At 38.0% G+C, this 27864-nt stretch overlaps 6 protein-coding genes across 6 annotated transcripts; 2 read left to right on the plus strand and 4 right to left on the minus strand.

The window, feature by feature from the left end:
* Window positions 1-913: 913 nt before the first annotated feature.
* LOC101309956 (nuclear transcription factor Y subunit B-3-like) lies at window positions 914-1558 on the plus strand. Its single transcript, XM_004305631.1, has one exon. The coding sequence runs from the start codon at window positions 914-916 to the stop codon at window positions 1556-1558; it is 645 nt and encodes a 214-aa protein (XP_004305679.1).
* Window positions 1559-6524: 4966 nt separating this feature from the next.
* Window positions 6525-9150, plus strand: LOC101308985 (fasciclin-like arabinogalactan protein 2-like). Its single transcript, XM_004303520.1, has 2 exons — window positions 6525-7175; window positions 8052-9150. Exons 1-2 carry the CDS (start codon window positions 6651-6653, stop codon window positions 8745-8747), a joined length of 1221 nt encoding a protein of 406 aa, XP_004303568.1. The 5' UTR covers window positions 6525-6650; the 3' UTR covers window positions 8748-9150.
* A 483-nt stretch (window positions 9151-9633) lies between these two features.
* LOC101310247 (glucose-6-phosphate 1-dehydrogenase, chloroplastic-like) lies at window positions 9634-12804 on the minus strand. Its single transcript, XM_004305632.1, has 10 exons — window positions 12615-12804; window positions 12083-12276; window positions 11862-11956; window positions 11644-11758; window positions 11234-11439; window positions 10992-11141; window positions 10769-10889; window positions 10451-10680; window positions 10160-10360; window positions 9634-10013 (listed from the first exon to the last, which is right to left on the minus strand). Exons 1-10 carry the CDS (start codon window positions 12802-12804, stop codon window positions 9764-9766), a joined length of 1752 nt encoding a protein of 583 aa, XP_004305680.1. The 3' UTR covers window positions 9634-9763.
* A 740-nt stretch (window positions 12805-13544) lies between these two features.
* LOC101309272 (nitrile-specifier protein 5-like) lies at window positions 13545-15795 on the minus strand. Its single transcript, XM_004303521.1, has 2 exons — window positions 15696-15795; window positions 13545-14792 (listed from the first exon to the last, which is right to left on the minus strand). The coding sequence occupies exons 1-2, from the start codon at window positions 15723-15725 to the stop codon at window positions 13833-13835; spliced, it is 990 nt and encodes a 329-aa protein (XP_004303569.1). The 5' UTR covers window positions 15726-15795; the 3' UTR covers window positions 13545-13832.
* Window positions 15796-17660: 1865 nt separating this feature from the next.
* Window positions 17661-18620, minus strand: LOC101309562 (nudix hydrolase 7-like). The gene is made up of 3 exons (XM_004303522.1): window positions 18332-18620; window positions 18124-18230; window positions 17661-17917 (listed from the first exon to the last, which is right to left on the minus strand). Exons 1-3 carry the CDS (start codon window positions 18407-18409, stop codon window positions 17908-17910), a joined length of 195 nt encoding a protein of 64 aa, XP_004303570.1. The 5' UTR covers window positions 18410-18620; the 3' UTR covers window positions 17661-17907.
* Window positions 18621-21186: 2566 nt separating this feature from the next.
* Window positions 21187-26047, minus strand: LOC101309850 (nudix hydrolase 2-like). The gene is made up of 9 exons (XM_004303523.1): window positions 25981-26047; window positions 24338-24567; window positions 24143-24208; window positions 23707-23844; window positions 22743-22820; window positions 22614-22664; window positions 22477-22511; window positions 21897-22005; window positions 21187-21713 (listed from the first exon to the last, which is right to left on the minus strand). Exons 2-9 carry the CDS (start codon window positions 24530-24532, stop codon window positions 21501-21503), a joined length of 885 nt encoding a protein of 294 aa, XP_004303571.1. The 5' UTR covers window positions 24533-24567; window positions 25981-26047; the 3' UTR covers window positions 21187-21500.
* Between the last annotated feature and the right edge of the window lie 1817 nt (window positions 26048-27864).

Below are 27864 nucleotides of genomic sequence, written 5' to 3' on the forward strand. Positions count from 1 at the left end.
CTCGTCGCAGACACGACAGAAGCCCACTATCCGATCATACTTGAACCACATATTCACCGTAACTCGTGTAAAGCCAAACTCGAAGGGTAAGGATGGAAAAGCCTCCAGGATCATATCATTCAAGTGGTGCAAAACCCTAACCCGAGCCCTAATGCAAAACCATCTAAATAAGCTTGCAAGGTATGAGAAGGAGGGTCTCAAAGTCAAGAATTCCATAGCCAATCACATTATTCTAAATGTGCTTCATAAACACTTTAGATAACTTTCTTTCAGCGAGCACCCAATATTTACCATTTGAAGCGACATGTTTCTCTAGGTAGTAATAGTAGTTGGATTTTATTACGGCGATTCAAAAATGTCACCAATTCTGACTTCATACATCATCGTCAAGATCTTATTTATCACGATGAAAAAAATGAGCCATACCACGTGACACATTTGACTTCCCTAATAATGTGAAAGCTGTAACGGGTTTTTCAAATGTCAGACCAAAATTATCTCAAGCATTGCATGTATAAATGAAAATATGTGATTGGCAAATCCACTTCAACCCCCCTAAAATTTTCTTCTCTATGAAGAGTTGAAGACCATTATATTCAGCTCGTGGAAAAAATGCTCCACTACAGTGTAACGGAGCAGCCGCCAACAGAATCTCCAAAAAGACTGCTATATCACATGTAAAATTCTGAACCGTCAAGATCTGCGACCCCACAACCCATCCAACACTCCAAAACCCGCCACGTGTACCACACTTATCGTCAAACAAACGGATCACCCTCCGCCACGTGTCGCAGCTCAGCATTATTACCCAACCGATCCAACGGACCCCAACAAGTCTTCTCCCCAAAGTCTCTCGCTCTTCAACGCAGCAGCTCAGCTCCTCCGAAGAACCCGGAAACCCTACCAGTCTCCGATGGCCGACTCGGACAACGACTCCGGCGGCCACAACGGCCACTCGCAGGGCGGTGAGCTCTCGGCGCGTGAGCAGGACCGGTTCCTCCCGATCGCGAACGTCAGCCGCATCATGAAGAAGGCATTGCCGGCGAACGCCAAGATCTCCAAGGACGCCAAAGAGACCGTGCAGGAGTGCGTCTCCGAGTTCATCAGCTTCGTCACCGGCGAGGCCTCCGACAAGTGCCAGCGCGAGAAGCGCAAGACCATCAACGGCGACGATCTCCTCTGGGCCATGACCACCTTGGGATTCGAGGAGTACGTCGAGCCCCTCAAGATCTATCTCCAGAAGTACCGCGAGATGGAGGGCGAGAAAGGCGCCGCCGTCGGAACCGCCGGTCGCGACAAGGACGGCGGCTCCGGCGGCGGAGGATCGGCTGCAGGCGGCGGCGGCGGCGGGGGAGGAGGAAGTAGCGGAGGCGGATTGAGCTCCGGGACCAGCGGAGGAGGCGGCGCGTTTAATGGTGTTTATGGCGGGATGGGAATGCTAGGTCATCATCAGGGACACGTGTACGGCTCGGGCGGGTATCAACATCAAATGGGAGTTGGAGTTGGAGCGGAGAAGCGCAGTGGTTCCGGCGGCGGAGCTTCGGTGAGGTCAAGGTAGGTAACTTTTAACTTACCAAAGATGGTGAATTATTGTGGTAATTTTTCGCTATATAATGTGTGTAATTGTAAGAAAGGGAAAATGATAGTTGTGCTATATAGTGCACAGTACAATGTAGCTAATTTGAGTGAGAGGAGATGAAGAAGAAGAAACAGAAACTTTTTTTGGGTCTGTTTTTCTTTTTTGTATGATATTGGATTTTTCATGCAGTAGTAGAGCTTCTTTTAGTATCTTCTTCCTAGTTGTTTTCATCAATGTGGTTCAGCATCAATGAGTCAATGGGATTTGTATTTTGTTGTATTGAGAAAAGAGTACTAGTTTAACAATGACCTAAGCATTCAGCTGCTCTTTCAGTTTTCTTGTGTGTTACCAAATAGAGAAATGTCCAAGGAAGCAATAACCTCTGCACTGACCTGAATTGGAAATTAGACATTGTTTTTGTACTATTGAATTGATTTTGGTGTACCAATATATATTGAAGCCCAGTATTGATGTGGTTGTGGTGAAAGACAGCTACTTTGATACTGATGGGTTGTTGAAATTTCCAAGTTTGAAGGTTAAGTGTGGCTCCTTGTACCTAGAAAGGGCACTAATTGACCTTTAGAAATTAATTGTACCTAGAAAGGGCACTATACAAGAACCAGTGCTACAACGAGGGGCTCCAGTGATTTTAGTCCTAAGAGGGTTCGGTCTTGAGAAATTAATTGTCTTTTTGGTATTTAACTGTGCATTGATCTTATAGTTAGTTAACTATATTGGTTTTGAGGGGTTCTTTGGAAGTCTCGAGTGGCTCCATAACCCAACTTTGTTGGAACAATTGGACCAAGAAGGAATTTGGTTATGACTACATTACAAAGTGGTTAATTATGATGTTATCGTATAACATTCCTGGCTGTGCTAGGATCTGTGAATCCATGGTATACAGGTTGAGAATTCAAGACTATTCTTGTGATGGTAATAGTATCAAAGTCCAGTATTTGTTAGGGAAGCTCTTCATTGGTTGGTAATGACCATGAAATGCAGCAGTACTACAGTGATGGTTGGTAATGACCATAAAATGCAGCAGTACTAAAGTTAAGTCAATCATGCTTTCTTACGCTTACAAATGGAGTAAAGCTTTAATAAGAAGGTAAATTATTAGGCTTGGAATGATTGACATCAAAAATGAAATGGAGTGTAGCTTATGCAAACTTCAGGTCAGGCTATGCTTGCATCAGAATATACATATGTGAAATCACTAGCAGAGACCCAAGTAGCAGTTGGCAGACCCAAGCAGCCCAAGAATGTTATTACCAACTAGATTCTAGCTCCAGTTTTACAAACCATATATACACACAAGTATATGATCGCTAACATAGAAATAATATCAGTACATTTTCAGAAGAAGCTCCATTTAACACACACTCCTCTAACAAGCTGTGCACTCTTCACGGTTTGTCAGAGAGCATACCATCTGTACCATCTGGGTACTGTCATCATCTTCCATGCATTTTCGAACGCCCTCCTCCTGGCGCCCGTCTCTCTTCACCACAGTCCACATACATGGTCAGATGGTCTTTCTCTTCATTTCTCGCCTCGAATGAAGAACTATTCATTGGAGGCATGGATTCTAGGGTAGGTTAAACGAGTTGTTCTGAAGTTTTCCCTCCCAAAATAATGATTGCAAAACAATCGTGCAAGTACCCATTGGAAATGAACGAAGTCTTTGGATGGAACCCTAATGGGCTCAATCTTGGAGACTAAGTTACCTTTGTAAGTGGTTGGGCTCTCTACTTGTAAAACAGCATGAATCCACTGAGGACAAAGCCCTAAAGAGGCATCGGCCCATCCATGATAAATTGATATTTGGATCAATTACCCGTAGCCATCTATCGTTTTATAAGTCTTTAATACACACGATTGCGTATCTATACAAAAACATGTGGATAGTTACGATTCAATGGCATTAATGTAGATGAAGGCAGCCAATGAGCAATTTAGAATCTCCTTCAACAATAACGTGCTTGAAATTTTTGAGAATAGCTGTACGCAAACCTTCTCGTAGAGCCACAACGTCAGCTACTAATACTGTGACTTTTGTAATGACCTTACATGCTGACATAATCGGGTTTCCAACAGAATCACAAATCACAAATCCCATGGTTATTTTTTCTTGCCTCACAAAACAATCAACAATCAAAGTTTAGTATCAACTTCTGATTCTCAGGAGATAGCCAGGAGATGCATGTAGGCTTAGAAAGAGCATTGCTATTAGTAACAATATTGGCCTGCCTAGCTATTTGGCAGTATAAAAGCCATACGATCAGGCTGAAAACATTTCTGGAAAATGATTTGCTTAAGTGCAGTCCATGAGGACTATAATAATACACATGCACCCCCAATTACAATCCACACATCCGAACTCACTTTTAACCGTACGTGGAAGTGTAAAAAATGTTTTTATCCTAAAAAATTTGAAAAGAAACTGTAAGAGGAACATTTTCACAATAAAAAATAGGTCACGATGTATGGATTGTAATTGAGGGTGGACAAATTTCACTCTTAAGAAATATTAAAGCATTAATCTCAAGTTTAGTAGAATGACATATATGATCCAACTAAGAATAAATAAAACCTTAACATGAATTTGTGCATGGGTTGGCACCAAAGACTGATTTTATTACCGACCATCTGATTGAGTTGATTCCCACCTTGGTCTCTCAGTCTAGTTTTATTGTCTCCTCCTTATAGTGTCCTAAGCGTTCCATTTAGATAAGCTGTGAAAGAATGTTCCTCATGATTTTGTTATGTAGTTGTTGTTTGTTTTTGCGTCTTTTAAAATATTAAAAGAAGTCTTTCTCTTTTTCGTTTTGGGTTTGTAGTGGTTGTTCTAGAAAAATACGTTTTATTTACATATTGCATATATGTACATTTTTTCCGATGCTTAAATATATGTACGTTACTATGCTATTTCAATGTCCTGGTACAGATAAATACATATTTCAAGGAAAACAAGTAGACACACAATCTTTCAAACCAAAAAGAATAGAAAAAGATGTTGAAGAATATCGACCATAGGGCATGAACAACTAATTGTCAATCTTTAGACATACATACATATTCTATTCCTGTATTACTGAGTGTACTACATACATATACCTACCCTGCTAAACAAGCAAAGCCACCTCCCTTTTCCTTGTTGCTCTGAAACCTTCATTCACACAAAATCTGCAGCTGACAACTTTCAACAGCCAATAACAACTTCAGTCACTCACACTGTTACTTCTATATTCTCTGATTCGTAAAGCAGCACAGTTATGCAAGTTAATCACAAAAAAGAAACCGACACTAAAACATAGCTCGAACAATACAAACAAAACCAAATCGGATTTAGCATGTTTGAATATCATACTTTAACAGCTAACCCTGTACCCAGATAGAGAAAATTAAGTTTGAAAACAAAACTCCAACCATCGTATTATGATTGAAAATGTGTTTTTATGTGTAATTTTCTTAAGGGGATCACCAACAACCATCGCTGTCCATGTAGGCCTTAATAAGCATGATAAGTTTGTTCAAACCAGTCTGGCTTTCTGAAGGAGCATGCTGCCGACACATGTTTATGGCTTAAATTAAACCCCCCTCATTTTTGTTCTTTTGCTAATCTGGGTTCTTGTAGCTTAGTTTAATCTATTAGTACATGAACATGGAGAATTATGATGTTGCTGTTTCATCTAACTCTATGAAGACGTTCTTACATTTCTGTTTTAGAAATTTCTGTTTTTTTTTTAAGTCACAGCAATACCAAACTATCCCTTATTACTCTTGTCATCTGACGGAGCGCTCATTCTCCTTGATGTTCTCTTCGCTAGGTGATTTTGACATCCCATTTGATGTAGATTTTAGATCCATTGCGAGCAAAAAGTCTCCCAAAAACTAGAACATAATTGATCTTTTGGAAAGTTAAGTATCAACCAACTCAAATTAGTCCTTTTCAGTGCAAAATGAAGGATGTGTTGGTGCAATTACGTACGCATCGATCTTGTTTTGATTCTTTTCATTTAGTCGTTTTCTTTTATGAATTATGAAGGACTTGCTAGATCATGTGTCCCTATCTCTCATTGTATTTTCAAACTATTATGCATCATTTACAGCTTCTAAACTCAATTATTGCTCCTTCTAGGAGCAAGCATTTTGACACAGTAAAAGAGCACACATTCTATATGTGATATTGGTGACAAGTCTGGTGGACCACTTAGTGATCGATGACTAGCTACTTGATAGGATTTGAGGTACCGTTATTACATTCATCTGACTTTATCGGCCAACATCTATATTTTTTGTGTTACAAAAATGATGGCAGAGTCAGCTATTATTTGTGAGCCGAGCAATTCATGTACGTTCATTCTTAAGAGATGTTCTTTACAAACCGAGATGTTCAAACTAAGAACTTCCTATTATTAAGAGGAGTAGTGTGCACCCCATGCAACTTCCAGCTTAGAATGCTTCTACTAAACCAACCTAGCTTATTGGCTAATATCTCATTCGTACACAATTGGAGTTTGAATCTTAATTAGTTCTTGGTGGCCAGGAGGGGAGGAACTGTTTTGACACTTAAGCTACGGAATTAAAATAGTTTCGTCGCTTAAGTGTTTTTTCCAGTAGTGAGGGAGTAACTGTTTTAACATAATATGATTAATATCTCGATGCGGATTAGACAATAGGCTAAAAGTCTTCTAGCATCCCATGCTAAATCTATGAAAGAAAATTTCATCCACATTCACATTCTCCTGCCACATTCAATTTATCTCTAATTATCCCAAGTACATAAGATGTTTAATTAGAAGATGACTTTAGATCTTTGCCAATGTAAGAACAAAATGTGGTACACAAAGATACTCCCCCAAAGTTCACAACTGTATACCTCCATTATCCCAAGACCCCATCACTATATTATATACCCTCATGGACATCCCTACCTAAACCAAGCTGTCATATATACTTTGAGGGAACATACACTTGTGAAGCACCACTACCACTCATCACTCATCACATAAAACCCTCCCATCTCTTTCCTCTTCCTATTCTCCCTTGCCATAACCTCCAAATTAATATGGCACCACCACCGCCCCTCACCTCCACCCTAGCTCTCTCCCTCTCCGCCATCCTCCTCCTCCTCTTCACCTCCACCTCCCAAGCACACAACATCACACGCATTCTCGCCAAGCACCCCTCTCTCTCCACCTTCAACCACTACCTCACTCTCACCCACCTCGCCGCCGAGATCAACCGCCGCCAGACCATCACCGTTCTCGCCATCGACAATGCCGCCATGGACGCCATCCTCGCCAAGCACTTCTCCATCCCTACCCTCAAGAATGTGCTTTCCCTCCACGTCCTCGTGGATTACTTCGGCGCCAAGAAGCTCCACCAGCTCACCGGTGGCACCACCTTGACCGCCACCATGTTCCAGTCCACCGGCACTGCCGACGGGACCTCCGGCTACGTGAATATCACCAACCTCAAGGGCGGTAAAGTTGGGTTTGGTACTGAAGACAACGATGGGAAGCTCAACTCTTTCTACGAGAAGTCTGTGCAGGAGATCCCATACAATATCTCCGTTCTCCAAATCAGTCAGGTACACATAATTAGGGCATCATTCTTAGCAACATTGCATAATTTGGATAATTTTCTTCACCAATTTAGAACCTTATCCAACTGTAAACTTAATTAACTGGGTATATATGAGCTTAATTAGCAGCTACAATTTCTGAACTAAATTTTCTTTTTATAATTCTGACATTTTGATTCTTGTTTGATCTCAAGAAATATAAAATTCTAAAATTCATACATTTTATTTTGCCACTAGACAAAAGTACAGCTAATTGATGAATAAACTAATTTTCAGCCACTTAAATTATTAAAGCTACCCAAAAATCATTGAGATATGGTAGATTCTTCTTTATGATTAGGTATTAGTAAAATTGGTCCACCGACACTTGCATTATACCGTTGAACAAATAATAGAAAATATCTAACCTAAGGTTTTACAACGGTTCATATTTACCACGTGTAAAATTAACGACGTAAAGAGAAATTATTATTTGTACCCAGAACACCATATGTTTTATGCTCTTCTTTAATCTCATTGGTGTAAGTGTTTTATTTTTATTTCTGATTGGTATATTTAATTACTTTTACTTTTTTTACCACCTCCTGTTGGTCTCTACATGAATCTGAGTTATATGATTGGTCGAGTACACCACATGACAGTGACACGTGGTGTTCCTGGTACATGGAATAATTACTCTGATGTAAAAAAGCATAATATTTCACTAAACTTCATGCAATAGTATAGTACTATTGATATCACTAATTACTTGTTATTAGAATTGAATCAATCTACATTTGATGTTTTAATCCATGGGAAGCACCCATACAAATTTTTTACAGTCTGCAAAAAATAGTAAAAAAGAAATAACAATTTTGTAAAACGACTACGTACTTTGTTCAGGTCCTAACTTCAGCTGAAGCAGAGGCGCCAACAGCCGGCCCAAGCGACGTGAACCTAACCTCCATCCTAGCCAAGCAAGGCTGCAAAGCCTTCTCCGACTTGCTGATCTCAACCGGTGCCGACACCACTTTCCAGAACAACGTCGACGGAGGACTCACCGTCTTCTGCCCCACCGACGCCGTGGTCAGTGCCTTCGCTCCCAAGTTCAAAAACCTAACCGCACCACAAAAGCTGGCATTGGTTTTGTACCACGGCATCCCCGTGTACCAGTCCCTCCAGATGTTGAAGTCCAACAATGGTGTCATCAACACTCTTGCCACTGACAAAGCCAACAAGTACGACTTCACGGTGCAGAATGACGGCGAGGAGGTGAGCTTGGAGACCAAGGTGGTGACGGCGAAGATCACCGGAACAGTGTTGGACCAGGATCCTTTAGTGATCTACAAGGTGAACAAAGTGTTGCAGCCAAAGGAGTTGTTTAAGGTGGTGAAGACTAAGGCTGCTCCAAGTCCTAAGAAGGCTGCCGCGCCATCGGAGGATGATGCTGACGCGCCGTCAGAGGACGATGCTGATGCGCCGTCAGAGGATGATTCGGCGGATGCGACGGCGGATGACAATGGAGTGAGTGGATTGATGAAGGGAGGGAATTTGGTTGTGGTTGGTTTGAGTTTGTGCGTTGGGGTTTTGCTTATTTGATTACTAGATTGAGAGAGGTTGAATTTTCTGGTGGGAGATTTGAATTCTTTTCTTCATTTGGTGCAGTGAATAATATTGAAAAATTGGAAGGTGAGTGTTTTATTCAAATTGAGTGTACTTCTTATAGTTTTTGGGGCTGTTCGTGATTTGTATAGTATCAATGTACTAAGTTATCGAAAAGAAAAGAAAAAGGAAGTCTCTACTTCTACTATATACCAAAAAAAGAAGAAGAGATTCGAGTGTATCCTTGTGTGATGTTAATGTTGATTGTAATTTACCAATGATCTAAACTTCCCCTATAAATTGTGAATCTTCTCAAGTCTCTCCGAAAAACTGTCTCAAAAGAATAAATTGAAGACCAAACAGGTTCCACGAGATCCTTATCCTGCCTGTAATTGGATTACCGTTGTGCCTCTTAATCTTTTGAGCGATCAGCTCTATTTGTTATTGCTCATGTCTTAGTTGCTTTTTGTTATTGCATGTCTTAGTTGCTTTTTGATTATGTTGTTTTTTTCAAAGGGGTTTTGGCTTCACGTCCCCTCATTAGCTACTATCTTTTTAATTTAATAAATTTTTTGATTGCAAAAAAAAAAAAAAAAAAAAACTTACCCTTCAAAAATGTGTCTGTAGATCAAAAAACCACTTCATTTAATAAAATTTTGTGACTTGTTGAACATTTTGCTCACGTCAGCTTCCATATAAGGTGAGAATCCAACACTGTAGTAACATTTCAGATGGAAAATACAGGAAAATACAGCCATATATTGACAAATGACAATTGTAGCATCCATAGTTACAAACATCTGAATTTTATTTTGTACATCAGAATTTGACTGAACACCTTATACATATGTAGTGGAAGAATACATGGAACAGATTTAGATTTGAGATGTGAAGAAGAAAGAAACCAATAGCTTACACCTGACAATGGATGAGTGATGAGTCACTCCATGTCAACAATCGAATTTTACTACACTGTCTACACAGTATATATAGTACTAGTACTCCTCATTCGTTCAATCTTCGTAACCAAAATCTCCTAATGTAACATTGTGCTCTGCAGCAAGATAATGCACTCCGACAGGTCCACTACTACCATAGCTGTACAGCTCTGGCACAACCTTCTTCTCTTCCAGTTCCTTCAACAATGGAGTGAATACTGCCCAAGCTGCTTCAAGCTCATCGCTTCTAATAAATGATCGTCGCTCTCCTTTCATTGCATCTAATAGCAGCCTCTCATATGCATCTGGGAACTCTCTTGGATACCTTCATAAATACCCCAGTTAAGTTACAGTCTATTAATGTTGGACAGAGTTTTAAGTTTCTACACGAATATCTGCAATCTTATAATTGTACAAGAGAACAAAACATAGAGTACCATACTATCATGTCTGTGTATGACAATTTCTTACCTTGATTTATACAGCAAATTAAGATCACTACGGTCCAGCCTCATTCCAAGTCCAGGAACCTTGTTGTTCACCTTTAAATAGACAGCTTCTTCAGGTTGTATACGAAGCACGAGTTCATTAGTAGCCTTGTCTAAGTCCGTTCCAGAGTTCCGGTTATACAAGTTTCCCGGGACATGTCTGAACTGAACTCTTATTTCCGCTCTGCATTTTCATTGGAAAAAGTTATACATTGGTCAGTTTATTCTTCAATTCCAACAGCAACAGGCACACTGGCCAAGAATGTACACTAACCTCTTTGACTGAAGGGCTTTGCCAGCTATCAGCATGATTGGAACTCCATCCCACCGTGAATTATTAATAAACATTGTAGCGGCTGCGAAAGTTGGTGTGAGGCTATCATTTGAAACAGTTGGATCATCAGTATAAGCAGGATAGCAAACATTCCCCTCGCAATGGCGCTTATATTGACCCACGACAACATCTTTGAGCTCAACAGGTTTAATGGAACGTAAAACCTTAACCTGAGAAACAATCAAAACAACAGTCACCACCATATAACATAGGGTAATACAATTTGTACTAGAGTGTGAACTGAAGGGTGCATGATACCTTTTCATTCCTTATATCTTCAGCATCTAAGCTGACAGGAGTGTCCATTGCAAACAGTGACAATATTTGGAGGAGATGGTTTTGCATTATATCCCGGATGATACCATAGTTTTCAAAGTATCTATATGAACATTAGCACAGTTAGGGAACCTGCTTAATGAAACAGTGACATGATTTTACAAGACTACCAACAGTTGGGAATATCTTAAACCAAGTAACTAACCTGCCTCTCCCTTCTACCCCAAAATCTTCAGAAAAAATTAGCTGTACACTGCGGATGTAGTTCCTGGACCACAAAGGCTCGAAAACCAGGTTTGAGAAACGAAGTACCAAGAGATTTTCTACCAGTTCCTCACCCAACTGATGGTCAATTCTGTCCACAAAATAAAATCACTGTCAACAATGCTCTGGAGGTAAGTTCATGTTATAAATTCTATCATAGAACTGAAATGTAGAAAAATGTACCTGAATATTTGATCCTCAGTTAGATACTGCTTTAAAGTTCTAGTCAGCTCTCTGGATGACTCTGTATCACGACCAAATGGTTTTTCAACAATGACACGAGTCCATCCATTTTCTGAAGAAGCACGATGTTTGGCACATCTAGTTGCATCCACAAACACATCTGGGGGTATTGCCAAGTAAAACAGCCTATTTGATTTTCTTCCAGCCTGAAAGAAGCTTATCATCAAGACTTAACCTTCAAAGGAATATGAACTTATGCAGTTTCTGTAAATATACATAAGGACATCAGGGTACTTCGTTTAGTTCAAACTTTTAGACAAAGCAATTTGTAGTATTATCCAGACAGCAGAGTCTCTAATCTCTAGATTCTACCAATTTTGCCATTCAAAGTAAGGTGGAGTTTACCATACCTCTTTCTCCCTCAGCTTGCTGTCCAACTCTAAAAAGTGCTCCTCCGAGCTGTACTGACCCGAATGGTAAAAGCATCTCTTTAAGAAGTGATTCATCTTTTCCTCGCAATTTTCCCTATATACAATATGTTGATAAGCATCAGAATACAAGACAGAATAGAGGGGGGCTATGGGAACAATCAAACAAACGGAAGTCAAAGAGACAAGAAGTGGACAACCTCTTATCTATTCTGCATGTCAAGGTTCTGCTAATTACATTCCTTAACTCCATGTCAGTCATCACACTCCGAGCATAGCCATAGATTGTAAAATTCTGAATCATAGAAATAGAAGGTGTTCAATTATAGTGAAACGATAAACAATCAATAGTACCAAAGTATAATTCAGCATGACTAGTATGATTGAAGATAAAAAGTGGAATGTGAAAGTAGAGTGGGACCTGAGGTAGATGATCATCGTAAAAAAGAGCAAAAAGAGCTGGGAATATCTTCTTTCTTGCAAGATCCCCAGAAGCCCCTACAACTACAATGCTGAGAGTAGGCTTGTCCTTCTCATCTGTTTCCAAGAATGGACTGAACCCCTCATTAACTGGAGTTTCGACAAGTTCAGCATCCAAGACATTTTCTGTTGGACCTGATTCATCAAGCAAATAAAGTTGAGCATTTGACATTCAAGATTCAGCTACTAGAAAAAAGACAATGTACAAGATATACTACATAACATTGTTTGTTGCAATAACTCAGCAAACAAAGAGCTGCACATGTTTATTTTGAACAAAAGACCAAAAAAAAAAAGGTGATCGGCCAAGATTAAGCACATTGAAGTTTCAGTGAAGGGAATTTCCAAAGAAGATATGCTTTCCCTAGTTTAAGTAGGCAAAGATGAGTTCACAGAGACATTTTCTCAAACAGTTTATCTGCTAAAGGTGTAACACCATCCTTGTTATATGGAAAGCAAAGCAAAGAACTCACCAGCCTGCAAAGAAGCAGCATTAAGCGGTTGCACATTGGAAGCCGAAGCTCTGATCTCGAAATGCATGTGTTGAACGCTTGAAGTTTTCTGAAAACCCCAACTGCTCAAGAACCTCTTTGTTTGCAAAGCCTCATGCTTGAAACAACTGGTTTCAAGAAAAGAAGAACAATGCCCCAAGCGTAAAGCCATGTCGGCTAAATCGTGTAGACAAAAAACAACAAAGCTGCTTAGAACCTTTGTTCTTTATCTCTGGGAAATGCAAGCATCAATCTTGGATCTTGATCCAAGAAAATCCATAAAAAATCTTGGTCTTAAATAACCACCAAGCTCAAAAGTAACTGAAAGTCTGGAGCCACCTAGGAAATGTTGAACCTGGAAGCAGATTAAACAAAGGAACCTACTCTTTTTCATTTTCAGTACCATTATTAGCTCTGAAACTCACTCTGACTTGCTGGTGGACTCTGGTGTACACTACGTACTACCTGACCAGTTTTTCTCCAGGGCTCAGAGCTCTGACTTTTAGATGGTCATAGTTAGATTGGGATATATAATAGCCGCCAAAAAATAATGAACCAGTAATTAGGTGTGTAATCCTACTTTTTTAATAAAACCTGTGATTCATGCCAAGGTTATCCAATGCCAAAAATCAGAAAGTGTCATGAATTAGATGGGGAACAAGGTACCAATTATATATGATCAGCTAGATGAATGTTGGAGAATAGCCTACCGTGATCAGCACTACTGCTTCTTCCCACCTGGTGACGACCAAAATTAGGTGACGACCAATACCGAAAACATTTAGAACATTGCTCAAGTCGGAAGAGATTTTGTTAGAAACAAATCGATGTTTATAAAAATAAAAAAAACACTGACGAAAATATATGCACTTGAAAAGTTAGTTAGAAAGGGAGAAGTACTGAAGAATTTTTGTAACTTATAAAACGCTTATATCTATTTTTGTCAATTGAAGATCAAAAGCAGCAAGACTTGAAGATTGGAACACAGAACAAAAGATGAAATAATCAAACTACTCTATACACAAATCAACAGTTTTCGAAATCCATAATACAACCTCGTTCCTGACATCAAAGTCATTTCTAGGTCTTATTTACACACATTTATAACACATAAGTTCTTGTGTTTCTGTGAGATGTAGTGCTTCTGTGAGATGTAGTGGATGAACACCTTCACTCGCTTTATATGATACGATAAGCTGATTACTTTTCATCTGCTTCGAAATGAGGAGTGAAGAAGAAAATGTCATCAAGTCGATCATTACTCGGCGAATTCCCACCATAGACCAAAAGCCCTACTCGGCCATCTCGTTCCCCACCAGTAAATGCACACCACCCACGAGGTCCAGGATGATGACTCGAGTTCAAGCCATCCTCCAATTGCTTCCACAACAATGTCTCTGTGTCCAATACATAAGCTTGGGCAGTAAACTTCCCAGCACCCATATGACCCAAGTCACTGGGGTCAACTTCTCCACCGTATACAACTATGTATTTCCCAATTGCAACGGTAGAAAATACACTTCGAGCAGTTGGTTTCTCCCCACTTGTCTCAACTTGGATCCACTCTTTAAGGGCTAGATCAAATGTGTGTACATCATCTGCTTCCTCTCCAGCAAACCCATACACAACCCATATCTTTCCTTGCGCCACTAGGAGTCCAGGTCCACCTCTTCCCCTTAAATTGTCACCTGGTTTTGGATATTGGATCCACTTTTGATCAACAACGTCGTAAGCCCATAGATCATTGAGGCGGCCGGCCACTCCGCAGCCGCCAAAAATATAGACATGGCGGTCATCGGTAGTCACAGAGTGGTAGCTCCGGTGAGGGGGGCCAACATCCCCACTGGAAATTAGGGTCCAATTGTTTGTGGATGTGTCAAAGGAGTAAAGCTCATTGAGCTCCTTATGCTCATTGTCCCTGCCACCAAATATATAAATGGTCTTTCCAATAGTTGCCATTGTCACACCGACACGTGGCGGTGGAACATCACCGGTGCCGGAAATTGCAGACCACGTCAGCTCTTTGAGGTCGAACACGTGCATCTTGTTGTCCACTGGGACACGTGGCTGGAATTCGCCACCAAAGGAATAGGCTTTTTGTCCAACCTGGGTGATGGCATGTGAGCTTCTTGCTCCAGGCCCAGTTGCCCCTTGATCAAGCTAACACAAGGACATAGATTTACCAATGCGGATAAGTAATTTATGTTAAGATGAGATTACTGTGCGATTTTTAGTTATCTACTAACATCTCATCAATTATTTTGGTCTATATAACTGAGTTTCAAGAGCATTTCTGCCATGATTGATGCTGAATCGTCATGCTGCAAGACGAGTATATCAGCCAAAGTCATGGCTTTGATAAGAACAATCATCATTTTGGTAACACAGTCATCTTTTTTGTTATTGACCAAATGCATGCTCTTCACTTAAGAAAAGATTGATAAACAAGATTAAGTATTTTTCGCGCAGAATGACATGCTAATGTACTGTGATTAACATCATCTATCTATTCTGATAATTGACAATCACAGAAGAAACTTACAGTGCCTATAATAGGGATAACGATATATGTCTGGGTGAAAACCGAGACCAGAAGCAAATAAGTCATATACTAGCAGTACTATTTTGGCTTATATATAAAAGTAGTACAGTAGTGAGCAAAGGACAGTCATGCTAGCATCACTCACATGTGAGTGATGTGACAAACTTGTAATAATCACTCTAATTTGATCATATATAATAATTTGCAGCAGAATTGAGTGATAATTAAACAGTCTGATCCAATATGTCAAAACTGATATACTACACCTCTACAACAGATCAAAGATTGGATTTTTAATTTTTAATTTTTTAAGTTTTAACTATTTCATTGATCTTGAGGAAGATGGAAATTTAAAACCCAGATGAGATTGAAGGTTGAGTTATTTGCGGAGAACCCACAAAACATTTGTATGAGAAACTAAAAAACCCACAATTGAATAGATTGGGTTGTTGATATATCCAAAGAGTAACAAGATGGTGATGATGATCAGAATCAAAAGTTGTGGTAAGTAGGAAACAGACCTTGATCCACTTGCCTTGCCTGAGAGCCATGGCTGAAGATGAAGAACCCTTTAGAAAATGGACTGTGAACTGAAGAGGAGTCACTGGTGAATTGGGTTTCTCAGATACCTGGTACTTGGTACTTGGTACTTATATATGAAGGAGCCATGTAATGTGGTTTACCCTTTTGATATTAACCTGGGCAGGTTCATTAGTTCCGAAATTACAATAATACCACCACACAACACCTAAAATTTGTCACACTCTCTGTCATTTTGTGCTTTAATAAGGCCATAAAATTTGTTTTGTTAAGTTGATTATTGGAGTAGAGAATTGAGATTAAATAGTGGCATGGGATGTGCCTTTTGTTTTTTCTGGCAAGGCATGGGATGTGCTTTGCTTTGCTCATCATGAAAATGAAGGTGGTATAAATTTCTGACCTAAAACTAATTTCATAGTGTCTGTTGCGCCCATAGGTTCATTTAGGTTTTTTATTGCTTGATGTCACTCTTAAGCAAATTGCATAATAACACACCAAATTTATTCATTTAACTCAACTTTGGAGGATGATGTCAATGCATGACCACTCTGTCTTAAAACCACTGGGCAAGTGTTAGTCTATCAAAGATGTTTGTATTTTATTTAAGATGGAGATAAGAATAAATATTCACATAAGCAAATTGTAGTGTTTCTTCTTTTTTGATAACCACCACAAGGGTAGTGGTCTTTAGGTACAACTGGGAACTGTATATTAGAGCAAGTCCACCAGTGGGAAAAAAATCCAACCCAAGTTGGATCCACATAGGCAAAGTAACCTAACCTAACCTAACCTAACCTAACCTAATTTTTTTTTGCTTCCACCCATAAATAAGATATCTCCCCAATTCAACCTGGGTTACTTGGAAAATGAGCAAACTGATCCAGGCTAGAGGAGTAATCCAACCCAGGTGAGTTCTGTCCACCTCAGCCCAGGCCACACACGTGGCTGACGTCAGCGGCTTGCCTCTCTTTCTTCGACGCCGGAGGAGGCCTGGTGCACTCGCTATTGGAAAATGAGTAAACTGATCCAGGCTAGAGGAGTAATCCAGCCCAGGTGAGTTCTGTCCACCTCAACCCAGGCCACACACGTGGCTGACGTCAGCGGCTTGCCTCCCTTTCTTCGACGCCGGAGGAGGCCTGGTGCACTCGCTGCTGGGGTGGCGCAAGGTAGAGGGGCTGCTTGCTGCTGTGCGTGCGGAGGAGGCTGGGCATGCGGAGCGGCTGGGCATGCGGATGAGGCTGGAGTTGCACTGCTCACCGTTGGAAGGTGGGTGCTCGCCGTCGGCAGCCCAGAGTAGAATCGATTGGGTGCCCAGAGCAGAATTTTAGGGTTTTTTTTCTTTCTTTTTTTGATTTATAAATTTATAGGAAAAATCTGTAAAAATAAATAAATGTCATGAAATAAATATTTTTTAAGCTTGACTTGTTACTTAAATGTCATGAATAAAAACATTAATTTTAATATGTCACATAAATTACTATTTATTTATACATAAAACGATTAATTTCATTTAAAAATGTATTTTAAAATTCAATAAACAGTCACTGCCACGTGACATCAATCTCACATTTTAAACGGATGAAAACCGCTGCCCAGTCACAGTGACCCAGATCACTGTATTCATTCTAACCCAATGGGTGAACTTGCTCTTATGTCGTCACATCTCTGCAAATCAGAGCTTGCAGAATCAGTAATGCCTTGAGATACAGAGAAAGTAGCACATATAGTTTGCAGAACATATTGAAGTATTGAACAGATCGGTTTCTAATATATAATCCCAAAGTCACACAGCTTATAGTAAATTAACAACATTAGCATATGAGCATATAAATGACATTCTTACAAACTGTTAGGACACCAGTGCACTGACATTCTTAAAACTCACTACCATGAATCATGAAAAAATATCCACCACCATCACACCATGAATGTTTCAAAAAGTTACACTACCATAGAGATCCAATATGAGTGCTCTCGCAATTATGTTATGGAGTTGGAGATGATTAACAGAAGTTCATAGGTTTCCTTTATCGCGGTTGTTGAAGTACAAGTAGCTTGTATGTCCAGAGGAAGTAGTTGTGGCCTGAGAAGTAAAACCGGCATAGTCCTGATCCAATTTCACCAAACATATCTGTGCTACATCATGAAACAGTTTGTGTTTTTTGACGAAAGGTTGAGCTGCATAGTCCTCAATCAGCATCCACTGTAAATTATTCCCAGAAAGCAACACATTAGAATAATTTAGTTTCATGAGGTTTTCATCGATTCTGCATTGAGCTAGTGACTATATGTAACACATGCTATGTTTTGCTATGAAAGTAATTTTCTTCTTAGACAAATATTGAGTTCTGTGAGAAATTATCAAGATTTTATCTCCAAAGAAGATGTGATTAACTATGAAACTATTACCGATGTTGATACTGAAGGTGTGTCCCTGTATACTTTCTTGTGTACCTTACTGCAGCATCAACAAAAATCAAAACTTGAATTGCCACCTTAATCCAAATTCCCTTCCCCTAAAGAAACAATAGACATAAGGGACCAATATTTTTTATTTTTTTGTTCTCAAAAGGGATCAATGAAATTGAAATTTCAAACTTAAAAGAAACATTAGTACCTTCTGCTTCCATTGTGACATTGAACCTCTGAGCAAAGAAGAAAGAACCTCAGAATCCAAGGGCTGATGATCCTTCATGTCAAAAACCCCTCATAAGAATCCTCAACTGCAGCAAGCAACTGAATCAGCTCAACTCCATTTTCAGGCGCAGTTACTTGTTCTTCAACGAGGTTACGAGGATATACTTGTTTAAACCGGCATAACTTGATTCAAACGATTTCTATCTTCTAGTCATGAGGAAGCAACTAAACAATGTGAAACAAGCAGGGTTATAAAACAAGTCATGTACATCGCATTTAGTTCAACCAACCATTACAAAAAGTGTATAAATCGCAAGAGCAGAGCTAAAGAAAGAAAGAAAGAAAGAACTTCCTAAAATGCACACACTTTAAAAGGGTCCCGGGGGGGGGGGGGGGAGGGTGTTAACAACTTTTTTCGTATAAATTCGTTCTCATGGATAACAAGAGTTATAGTTATCCTGAAATAACAAATACACAATGACAATAAATAAAAGTTGCAGTAAAATAATAATAAACACCAAGATGTTTTTTACTCGCAGAAACCTTGCAACAGGGAGAAAAACTGCGTGCCCCTAACTCTTGAGGGACAAACATTTCCACTATGTAAAACTCACTTCTTACAAGATTATAATCTAGGGATACATGAACGACTTGCTATCCTGCCTAAACTACCCACTAGTCTAGATCTATACTTTCTTTCTTGTTTCTGAGTACCTCACTCCTTACAAGATTACAGTATAGGATACAGCAACGATTTGCTATCCTACCTAGTCCCAAACTAGTCTAGATCTACCTCTCTTGTCTCTAAGTGGCTACACATGAAGGTATAAGAAGTTTCAACTAAGAACTCAGTTATCACTTAACTGATTTTTCTTGAAGACTTCTAAGAAGTTTCACTCTCAGAAACTCAGCTATCCTAAACTGATTCTTTCATGAACCCAGCTACCTCAGCGGGAAACATCAGAACTCAGCTATCCTCAGCTGCTTCTTTCATGAACACTTCCGGGGTTACTGCACTACCAACTGATCTCATGATATGCAGAATGCAATGAGCTTATGAGAAGATGGTTTTGTTCAGCTCTAAGGTTTATAATCACAAAAGGAAGACTTAGAGACTAATGAACAATACAAAGTAAAACCAAAAACCCAACAAAGGGAGAAACCTAACAAAGCAAATGTAGAAACTACATTTTGACAACCATTGAGCAAATACAACCTTGCTCAATATATATAGGCTGATGGAGTGCTCTAACAAGAGAGAGACACAAGCCAAAGAGGTGCCACAAGAGGGCAAGCACGAGGGCCAAAGCAAGGAAGGAGTTTTGGACTTTTGTCCTTGGCCAAACTTTGAAAAGGAAAGGACATATGCAACTGTTCTAGGCCAAGAAACAAACAAACAAAACTATCATAAACAATGTTTGATTTAAAAGCAAGAGACAAAAGGTTTAGCAAACTTTTTCCCAAAAGCATAATACCACATTGGTTTAGCAAACCACTTTTCTCTGATATCAAACAAAGACAGCTGCAAATATTAGTTTGTGTATCACAAACACAACAAACCACAGCTGGAGCCTAAAAGCTAAAACATGGGTCACGGGTTGAGATAAAGGCATCAAACCCTAGACTAATTTAAGCACCAAAGCATGTCTTTTATCTTAGTTGTCAATTTGAAATTCAAATGAGGATCTCATCTAGACATAGTTCTTATGGAACAATGGTAAAAAAACTTAAACATAAGACAACAGAACAACAGAACAAAAGATCAAAAAGCTGGAAACCCAGATTTTTAGGATGGCAAGTGATATTGCTATCCTCTGTGAAAAACCATGAAATGCATATGCATGATTTTACCTAAGTTCCATGAGTTCATGTTGGTTCTTCTACTTCTTCAACTTGTTCTTCAGATGTGGAAGACCAATCTCTCAATTGTTTTAGGTTTCATAGGTTGTGTTTTGTTCTATATAAGGATTGCCAACAACCTTATACCTCACACTTAACACTTTATATGGAAGGAGTCATTCATTCTAGAAATAATTGACCGCCAATCAGAAATATTTAACAGTGAGATTCAAATTTAGAGATAAACCCAACAATGGCATACAAACCAAGGACTAAATCAGCATGAAACACACACATTTGGGGAAGCCAACCCAGGAGGGTGAATCTGTATTCTGTACACAAAAGACAAAGTCTCTTCGGCAAGACTGCAAGAAAAGAAGCTAGAAAGATTTCCTTGCTGCATGAATTAACAAAATAATGCTCATTATTTTGAGTTTTTGACAATGAAATGGTCAAAACTAAAGAACAAGTTTGACCCCAGAAACACATGGAAACTAACCTGCACCTCCTTGTGAAATAAGTGGAAGTTCCTTTTGAAACAAGTGAGCTAGGAACTAGATAGAATATAAATTGAAGAACAGATGGTGTAAATTCTAGATGTAGCAACAGAGGCATCTGCAAGCTCTTACTTTCAACTTATTTATTAGAATTCACAAATCAACATATGATGAAACCTTCTGAAATTGACATATTTCTTTTAATGGGCAAAAGAATTGATAGATTGCCAACTTCATTGGAAGCTCGTAAAAACAATGAATCAAACAAAAAAAAAAAAAAAAAAAAAAAATTACAGAAAGCACTGGCATATTGGAAACTTGCAACAAGATATATACAACTATCAGAGAGGGGAAATGATATGTGGCATCCTATCCCGGCCAGGAGAAAGATTTGAACTCATCGCTCACAATTCAACGGACATCTGAGGTCTCATCAATCTTTCCAAGTGAAAGCCAAATAGGCATGAAGATCCAAACAGTGAACAATGGCAAGAGCGATAGGGCAAATATATTTGATTTATTGAACTAAAGAGTAAAGAGACAGAGCAAATGACACGTTACAGTTGGGAAATTACATCAAACCAATTAGCAGATTTCACTGCGTACAGACATATACATGACACATAATCAACAGGAATCGTTATTGACACTACTTTGACCATTAAGACATCAATGTACACATGTACGTACAAGGTTAAACCCAAACCTGAATGAATTCTCTGACACTATTTGTAACACTAAAAGGGATTTCACAACGATGGTGATTCACAGGAATTGTTCTCGCATATTTTTTATGGAGTTGGATCAAGTTTTCTATTGTTGTTTATCAGAAGTGAGTAGGTCATCACCCATATCTCGGTTGTTAAAATACAAGTAGCTTGCTTTTCCGGATGATGTAGTTGTTGCTAGAGGAGTAAAACCGGTATACTGCTTATCTGTTTTTGCCAAACAGATATCTGCTACATAATCAAAGAGTTTGTTTTGTTTGACAAAGGGTTGAGCTGCATAGTCCTCAAACGGCATCCACTGAAGAAAATTCCCAGAAAATAACATTAAATTAGTTTTTCATCTTGGTTTTCGTTGATTTTACATAAGATTGAATGCCATTCAACAGTTAAAAGAGTATAACAAGTCTTTTCACCTATCAACTCATTATTATATATTTATATATATATATGTATTTTTTTTTTTCTGTCTAGTAGAAATTACCTGGGCTGCGGCAATCTCTTGATTCTGTTCCTGGATGTCAAAACTTTGTGGTTTCAACATGCAAACGAAAAACAAATCTGATTTTCGAAAGAATGACTTGTGGCTGTGCCTGTAAAGAGACAGAGAGAGAGAGAGAGAATGAAGACGGTATAACTGAATATGAAAAGAGCAACATGCATTGTTCCATGTCTGATTTAAACTTATATATATATATATATGTCCCTTCTAATGAGCGATCCCTTTTTTTGTTCATTTATAGGGATAGACCCACACCATTAGATCTGTTTTTTAATAGGCTTGGATGGCTGAGATTAAAACAAAAAACTTAACACTTATGTCAAACCTACACCGTTCAAGATCATTAAAAATAAATCAAACATTTGGATGACTTACGATCACCAAATCTATGATTAGAAAATATGATCAGAAAGTAGGTTAAATTAAGGAAATATGTACCTTAACTAAGGTAAGGAGGTGTGTGTGTGTGTGTGTATAATATATATTGGATAACCTGATGCTTCCTTGCTATATGCCAAGTAAACACAAGTATCTAAAATTCGATTGAAGACTAGTTTCTTACCTGAAGGCTAATATTTCCACGAACTCTGTCTCAATCTGTATCAAAACAATGAAAAAAAAAAAGGACTTCGTATTAAATTTACATTATGGGAGTTTCAATCAGTTAATTGTACTTACAGTTGATCAGTAATCACTTACTCCTGTCTCTTCTTTGACTTCCCTAACTGCGGCTGCACATATATCCTCACCCTGTGGATGGAGTAAAAACAAAACCCGTAAGGAGATGAAAATTGTGAATTATATTGCTCTTGCATACAATATACTCACTTCATTAACAGCCCCAGTTGGCATCTTCCAGATACCCGTATCTTTGAATCTGCCATTGATCTCCTGAACCACAAGCACCTGACAAACGAGTAAAATTATTAGGGGAAAAAATATAGTATACAGCAACAGAAACATGATGTACTCAAAGACAGATACAACATAAGAAGCTTACAGAATTATGTAGAATGATGGAAAATTCTAAAAGTTTTGCTTGTATTGCATATGCAAGTTTTCTACGTAGCAATTAGAAAGAAGAAATGCTAGGTGATTTATTTGAACTGTAGATCAGAGCGCAAGACTGAAACTGGGGATACATGCCATATTATTCAATTGAAAATTATATCACTATAACCACTTCATAAAAATTATTTTGTATGAAATGAAGACTGCCAACTGCCTGTGCTTTTGTCTCTTCATTTTGAGTAGGTTGTCCTAGTGTTTCCATGTGATTTGGTTTAATGAAGTTGTTTTTTTTTTTTTTTAAAGCAATTCATTGAAACAAGGCATCCCTTATGAAATCGGGAGCAATAACAAACCAAACTTGGCTATCACTATTTCTTAAAGAATGAGAAGCAAAACCATGGGCTATTGAATTTGCTTCCCTTGGAACATATTGAATTCTACAACCAACATGATTTTGTAGCAGTTGTCTAACCAACATGATTTGGTTTAATGAAGTTGTTGAGTCAAAGACACTGAGTTGATCACTTAGAACCATGCAATGCATTTATCAACAGGAAACATGTATGGCAATTATTATCTGATCTAGAAGCTAACAACATTCCCAAGTCAAGTACTAGAAAGATCAATTTTGGTTAGAAAATGGCAATCAAACAAGAGGAAATTGTGATTTTGAATGCCAACAATGTTACTAGTGTAAAACTGTATACATTAAAAAGATTGACCCTATCGTTCTAGATGTCAAGAACAGTAGGAAACTTAGATCTGAATGCAGAAGGCATACCTCTCTCTTACTGTTCATGATGAAAGCACCAATGCCTACTCGATGAGAAGCATTTGCGGGAAGAGTATCAACAGTTTCAGGCAGCCAACGTTTCAGCATTATGTAATCTGATTCAGCATGGTGATAAGTAAATCCTTCCTGCACAAGTAAAAAAGAAAAAAGGAACTCTAGTGTCTCAATTTCTTAATAAGTTTCAGTCAAAGGCTAGAGTTTGTATTCTGTAAGCTACTTGTTTGGATTTACTAGAATAAAATAGATTTTTGTATCCCTGTCCAACAAAGAAAGTACTTTTTTTTTTGGTTAAAAGATTAATCAGTTCAACGCTTGGTGTTATACATTAGGATTATAATAATAGAAAGACTATTTGGAGTAATGATGAAGAATCCAATGTTTTGAGTTTCAGATATACAGCGAGTTCTTCAATAAAATCGTATACCTTAACTGCAGGATGAACAAGATTTGAGAGTTCAATCGGCAATTTGATCCAAACGCCCTTCTTTTCCTACGAAATAGAATTTAAGTAAATAACATAATCAGATCCTCAGAGATGCCAGCAGCCTTTACATCAAGTGAACACCAGAAATGGAATGGGATGATGACATTAATACATAACAAAAACAAGAATATAAACCTTTTGCCTCCATTCTGACAGTGAAGCTTTGAGCAAGGAAGCGAAAACATCAGAATCCATAGGTTGGTCATCCATGTCTACAACGACACCCCCATGTATATCATCACGTGCCCTGAGCAATTCAATCTGCTCAACTCCACTTTCGGGCATCAACCCTTGTTTTGCAACAGCGCATGAACTTGTTGAAACTGACATGACTTGATTTAAGAATGGGTTTGTATCTTTTGGGTCTGCAGAAACAAGTAGACAATGAGCGGTAAGCTTTGTTACGAGGAAATAATCCCCAGCAGGAAGGTAAACGGGTGACGGCTACGAGGATTCTCAGTATTCGGATTTTTAAATCAGGTATAAGACGGGTATGGTATTTTGATATTCATCATATCCCCACTTATTTATGATGAAAATATTATTATATACAATTTATTAATAGATATTTATGTAAAATCTTTTGTAATATTTTTTTATTATGATTTTTTTTAATGAATATTTATAAAAACTTCATTTTTAACCAAAGTTATATATGTATTTGATTTTATTTTCATATTTCTATATTTCGTAATTATTTTTAAAAAATTAATTATTACATAATTGTTAACAGGGATTGAGGCATGTATGAGAACGTAATCCCCAAAAAGAACGGGGACGGGAAATCTTCATTATCTAATTTACGAGAAATAGGGTGGGTACAAGAATGAGAAATGAAAAAATGTACATGTATAGTATTTTGATCCCATGACCCTACCCTACCCATTGTCATCTCTAGTTATAAAACAAGTTTGTCATCCCTAGTTATAAAACAAGTCATGCATAAGACTTATTTTTCTTTTTTTTTTTTTTTTTTGGTTCGAAATAAGACTTATTTCTTTAACAAATACACAATCCACAAGTCAAAACTGAAAAGCAAATGCATAGATTCCAATTTCCAAATGCTAAAAACAGAATAGAAAATATAGTCCCACTCTATTAAGTCTCTACATTATTAAGGCATACATGACTAGACTTCTCATGGTATTATCTTAGAATAAAACACAACCTACCAGAAATAGTTAACACTAATTGCTCGATCATAATAAAATGCAACATGAGTATTCCCACAACCCCACAGAGTCTAAAACCCAAAACAGTGTTTTAAGCTCATCATCTTTTATTATCTTGAGTTCTTGACTTTGAACTCAAACCTTGAAATCTCTAAAAGTACTCTTGCATTGAGATAACCTCATCAATGAAATGAAAAGAAATGATCATAAAACCCTTTCAATTTGTCCGCTAATGGCTATACCACTGCAGCCAATTAGACATAAACCCATCAATGGTAGAGAGGACCAATGCCCTTATGCTACCAGACCAACATAGCCAGTTAGAGATAAACCCATCAATGGCATGAAAAGAAATAACCAAACCCAATCAATTTTGTGAAATGGCCACCAAGCCACAACAGCCAATTAAAGATAATACCCATCAATGGCATGAAAGAATGGATTAAACCCCTTTCAGTGTCTCAAATGGCTACCAGACCACCATTGCCAATTACAGATAAACCCCATCAATGCAATGAAGATGACCAAACACAAAACAAAACCTTAAAGGTGAAACCTTTCAGTTTCAAAAACCAAGGATCAAGTCATATTGAAGCAGATATATACCTTTGGGGAACCCAAACCAGGAGGAGGATGAAACTGAAAATCCAAGACCAGGGCTTTTTGCAAGCACTACACCAGAAGAATAATGTGGAGAGATCTTCTTCCCTGAAAGGAGTGGCAAAAACTTGGTGGTGGCTCTGAACCTCTGCATGAATATATATTTCAAATGTTTATGTGAAATTCTGATCGGAAACGTGTATCTTCAAAGTTAAGAGATCGAGGTGATAATATTGATGACACTTGGGCTGGAATTTATACCTTTTCTGATTGGGAAGAACCGCTTGAACTTTCCAGTTAGCTTTGATTGCTGTACGGGTTTGCGAGACTTTTGAATTAGTCCTTGTGTACCTAGGCACGCTATTCTTGTTCAAATTTCCAAGAGGAATCATGTAATTTTGTAAAGGGTCAAAACGCAGGAGAGCACAAAACGAACAAGTTAGACCAGAAGCACTTGGTAGATTGCATGCATCTTCCCGATGGTTTCTTGATGACACGATTCTTTGTCTGTTACAAGTTACAACCTTATGTGTCAAATGTGCATGATAGGTGGTGAAGTAAAAAGAAAGTTACCCATATAATAAAAGGATTACCTTATGTGTTAAGTTAAAACGTTTCCTGATCTTTAACAATAAATTGTGATTTAAGCTCTAATCAACGTTTATAAAATGCAAACATGTATATGTGTGTTTTACACCTAAACTCTTAAGTTATCAGATGAACATTTGTGTCCTGTGGTGATTAGATCTTGTATATATCATTTAGATTCACTTTGTGAAGACATATTAGAGATGTCTAAATGTTTACTTATGTAACTTACACGATAAGTTGCACAATAATTTGATATAGTGTTTTTTTTTTATGAAATAATTTGATATAGTGTTATGAGACTATTGTTATGAGTCTCATACTCTCATAACTCATAACACTCGTTTTGATAAATGAGATATTCTAAGTTTCACTCTTAAAACATAGAATTAAGTATAGAAGCTATAGTAACAAGCGCAAATAACTATAGCGCAAATAACGCATATACTGCAAATATTTACCGGTGCAACAAATAAACAAGAAAGACTATCGAGTATTAAACATGATCGGAGCAAGCAAATTAGCGTGTGTACAGATGACGATAATGTTTAACAAGTCAATCTTGTGACTTTTACCAACAAGTTTGACATCTTAGGAAGAATGGTTTGAAAGATTCACCACGTACTTCCATCAATTTTCTATATGATAAAGTAAAGCAATTAAATATCTCACAATCTGCTAAGAAGTTTTCATGTAAGCACTAACCCTTGTATTCCACGTGCATATATAGTGATATTTTACATGTCATGTTGGCCTGTTTAAAAGTCCTAATAGTTGGCTACAAAATAGGAAAATACTTGTGTCCAAACTATTATATATATTTGTGCGTTTAGATTATCTCTTATTTACATAGTTTCGGTAATGTAACTCATAATTTTAACCATTTAAAAGTTAGATTAACCGATAAAGATCACCTCTGCAAAAGATCAAAATAAACAAAAATCGTTTGCTAAGCCGAATGAACAAAACAAATTGACGGTTAATCATGATGTTGTTAACTTTCACTAGAACTGTTAATTTGTTTAATGCAATCGGATGAGCAAACAAATTTTATTTATATTGATTTTTTGCAGAGATGATCTTTATTATTTAATCAAACTTTTGAACGGTTAATATTATGATTTATATTGCCGAAAGTATGTAAATAAGAAATAATCCGGACACACATCTACATACTAGTCCGGACGTAGATCTTTTCTCACAAGGTATTACATATCATTTGCGTATGATATTGTGAGGGTCCTTTTTGAATTAAACAATGACTAGGCCAAATTCAACCCAATAATTCGATTAATGGGAGAA

Source organism: Fragaria vesca, linkage group LG6 (genome assembly GCF_000184155.1).
Source record: "Fragaria vesca subsp. vesca linkage group LG6, FraVesHawaii_1.0, whole genome shotgun sequence".
NCBI classification, from domain to species: Eukaryota; Viridiplantae; Streptophyta; class Magnoliopsida; order Rosales; family Rosaceae; genus Fragaria; species Fragaria vesca.

Coding starts and splice junctions, on each gene's coding strand:
- LOC101309956 (XM_004305631.1), top strand. CDS start 914: ATGGCCGACTCGGACAACGACTCCGGCGGCCACAACGGCCACTCGCAG.
- LOC101308985 (XM_004303520.1), top strand. CDS start 6,651: ATGGCACCACCACCGCCCCTCACCTCCACCCTAGCTCTCTCCCTCTCC. Junction 7,176..8,051: donor CCGTTCTCCAAATCAGTCAG/GTACACATAATT, acceptor TACTTTGTTCAG/GTCCTAACTTCAGCTGAAGC.
- LOC101309850 (XM_004303523.1), bottom strand. CDS start 24,532: ATGTCAGTTTCAACAAGTTCATGCGCTGTTGCAAAACAAGGGTTGATG. Junction 24,209..24,337: donor TGTCAGAATGGAGGCAAAAG/GTTTATATTCTT, acceptor TCTATTTCGTAG/GAAAAGAAGGGCGTTTGGAT. Junction 22,665..22,742: donor CAACTGGGGCTGTTAATGAA/GTGAGTATATTG, acceptor CTCCATCCACAG/GGTGAGGATATATGTGCAGC.
- LOC101309272 (XM_004303521.1), bottom strand. CDS start 15,725: ATGGCTCTCAGGCAAGGCAAGTGGATCAAG. Junction 14,793..15,695: donor GGCAAGGCAAGTGGATCAAG/GTCTGTTTCCTA, acceptor TCCTTGTGTTAG/CTTGATCAAGGGGCAACTGG.
- LOC101309562 (XM_004303522.1), bottom strand. CDS start 18,409: ATGAAGGATCATCAGCCCTTGGATTCTGAGGTTCTTTCTTCTTTGCTC. Junction 18,231..18,331: donor TGTCACAATGGAAGCAGAAG/GTACTAATGTTT, acceptor TTGTTTCTTTAG/GGGAAGGGAATTTGGATTAA.
- LOC101310247 (XM_004305632.1), bottom strand. CDS start 12,804: ATGGCTTTACGCTTGGGGCATTGTTCTTCTTTTCTTGAAACCAGTTGT. Junction 11,440..11,643: donor GCAAGCTGAGGGAGAAAGAG/GTATGGTAAACT, acceptor AGCTTCTTTCAG/GCTGGAAGAAAATCAAATAG. Junction 10,014..10,159: donor AATTTGCTGTATAAATCAAG/GTAAGAAATTGT, acceptor GTATTTATGAAG/GTATCCAAGAGAGTTCCCAG.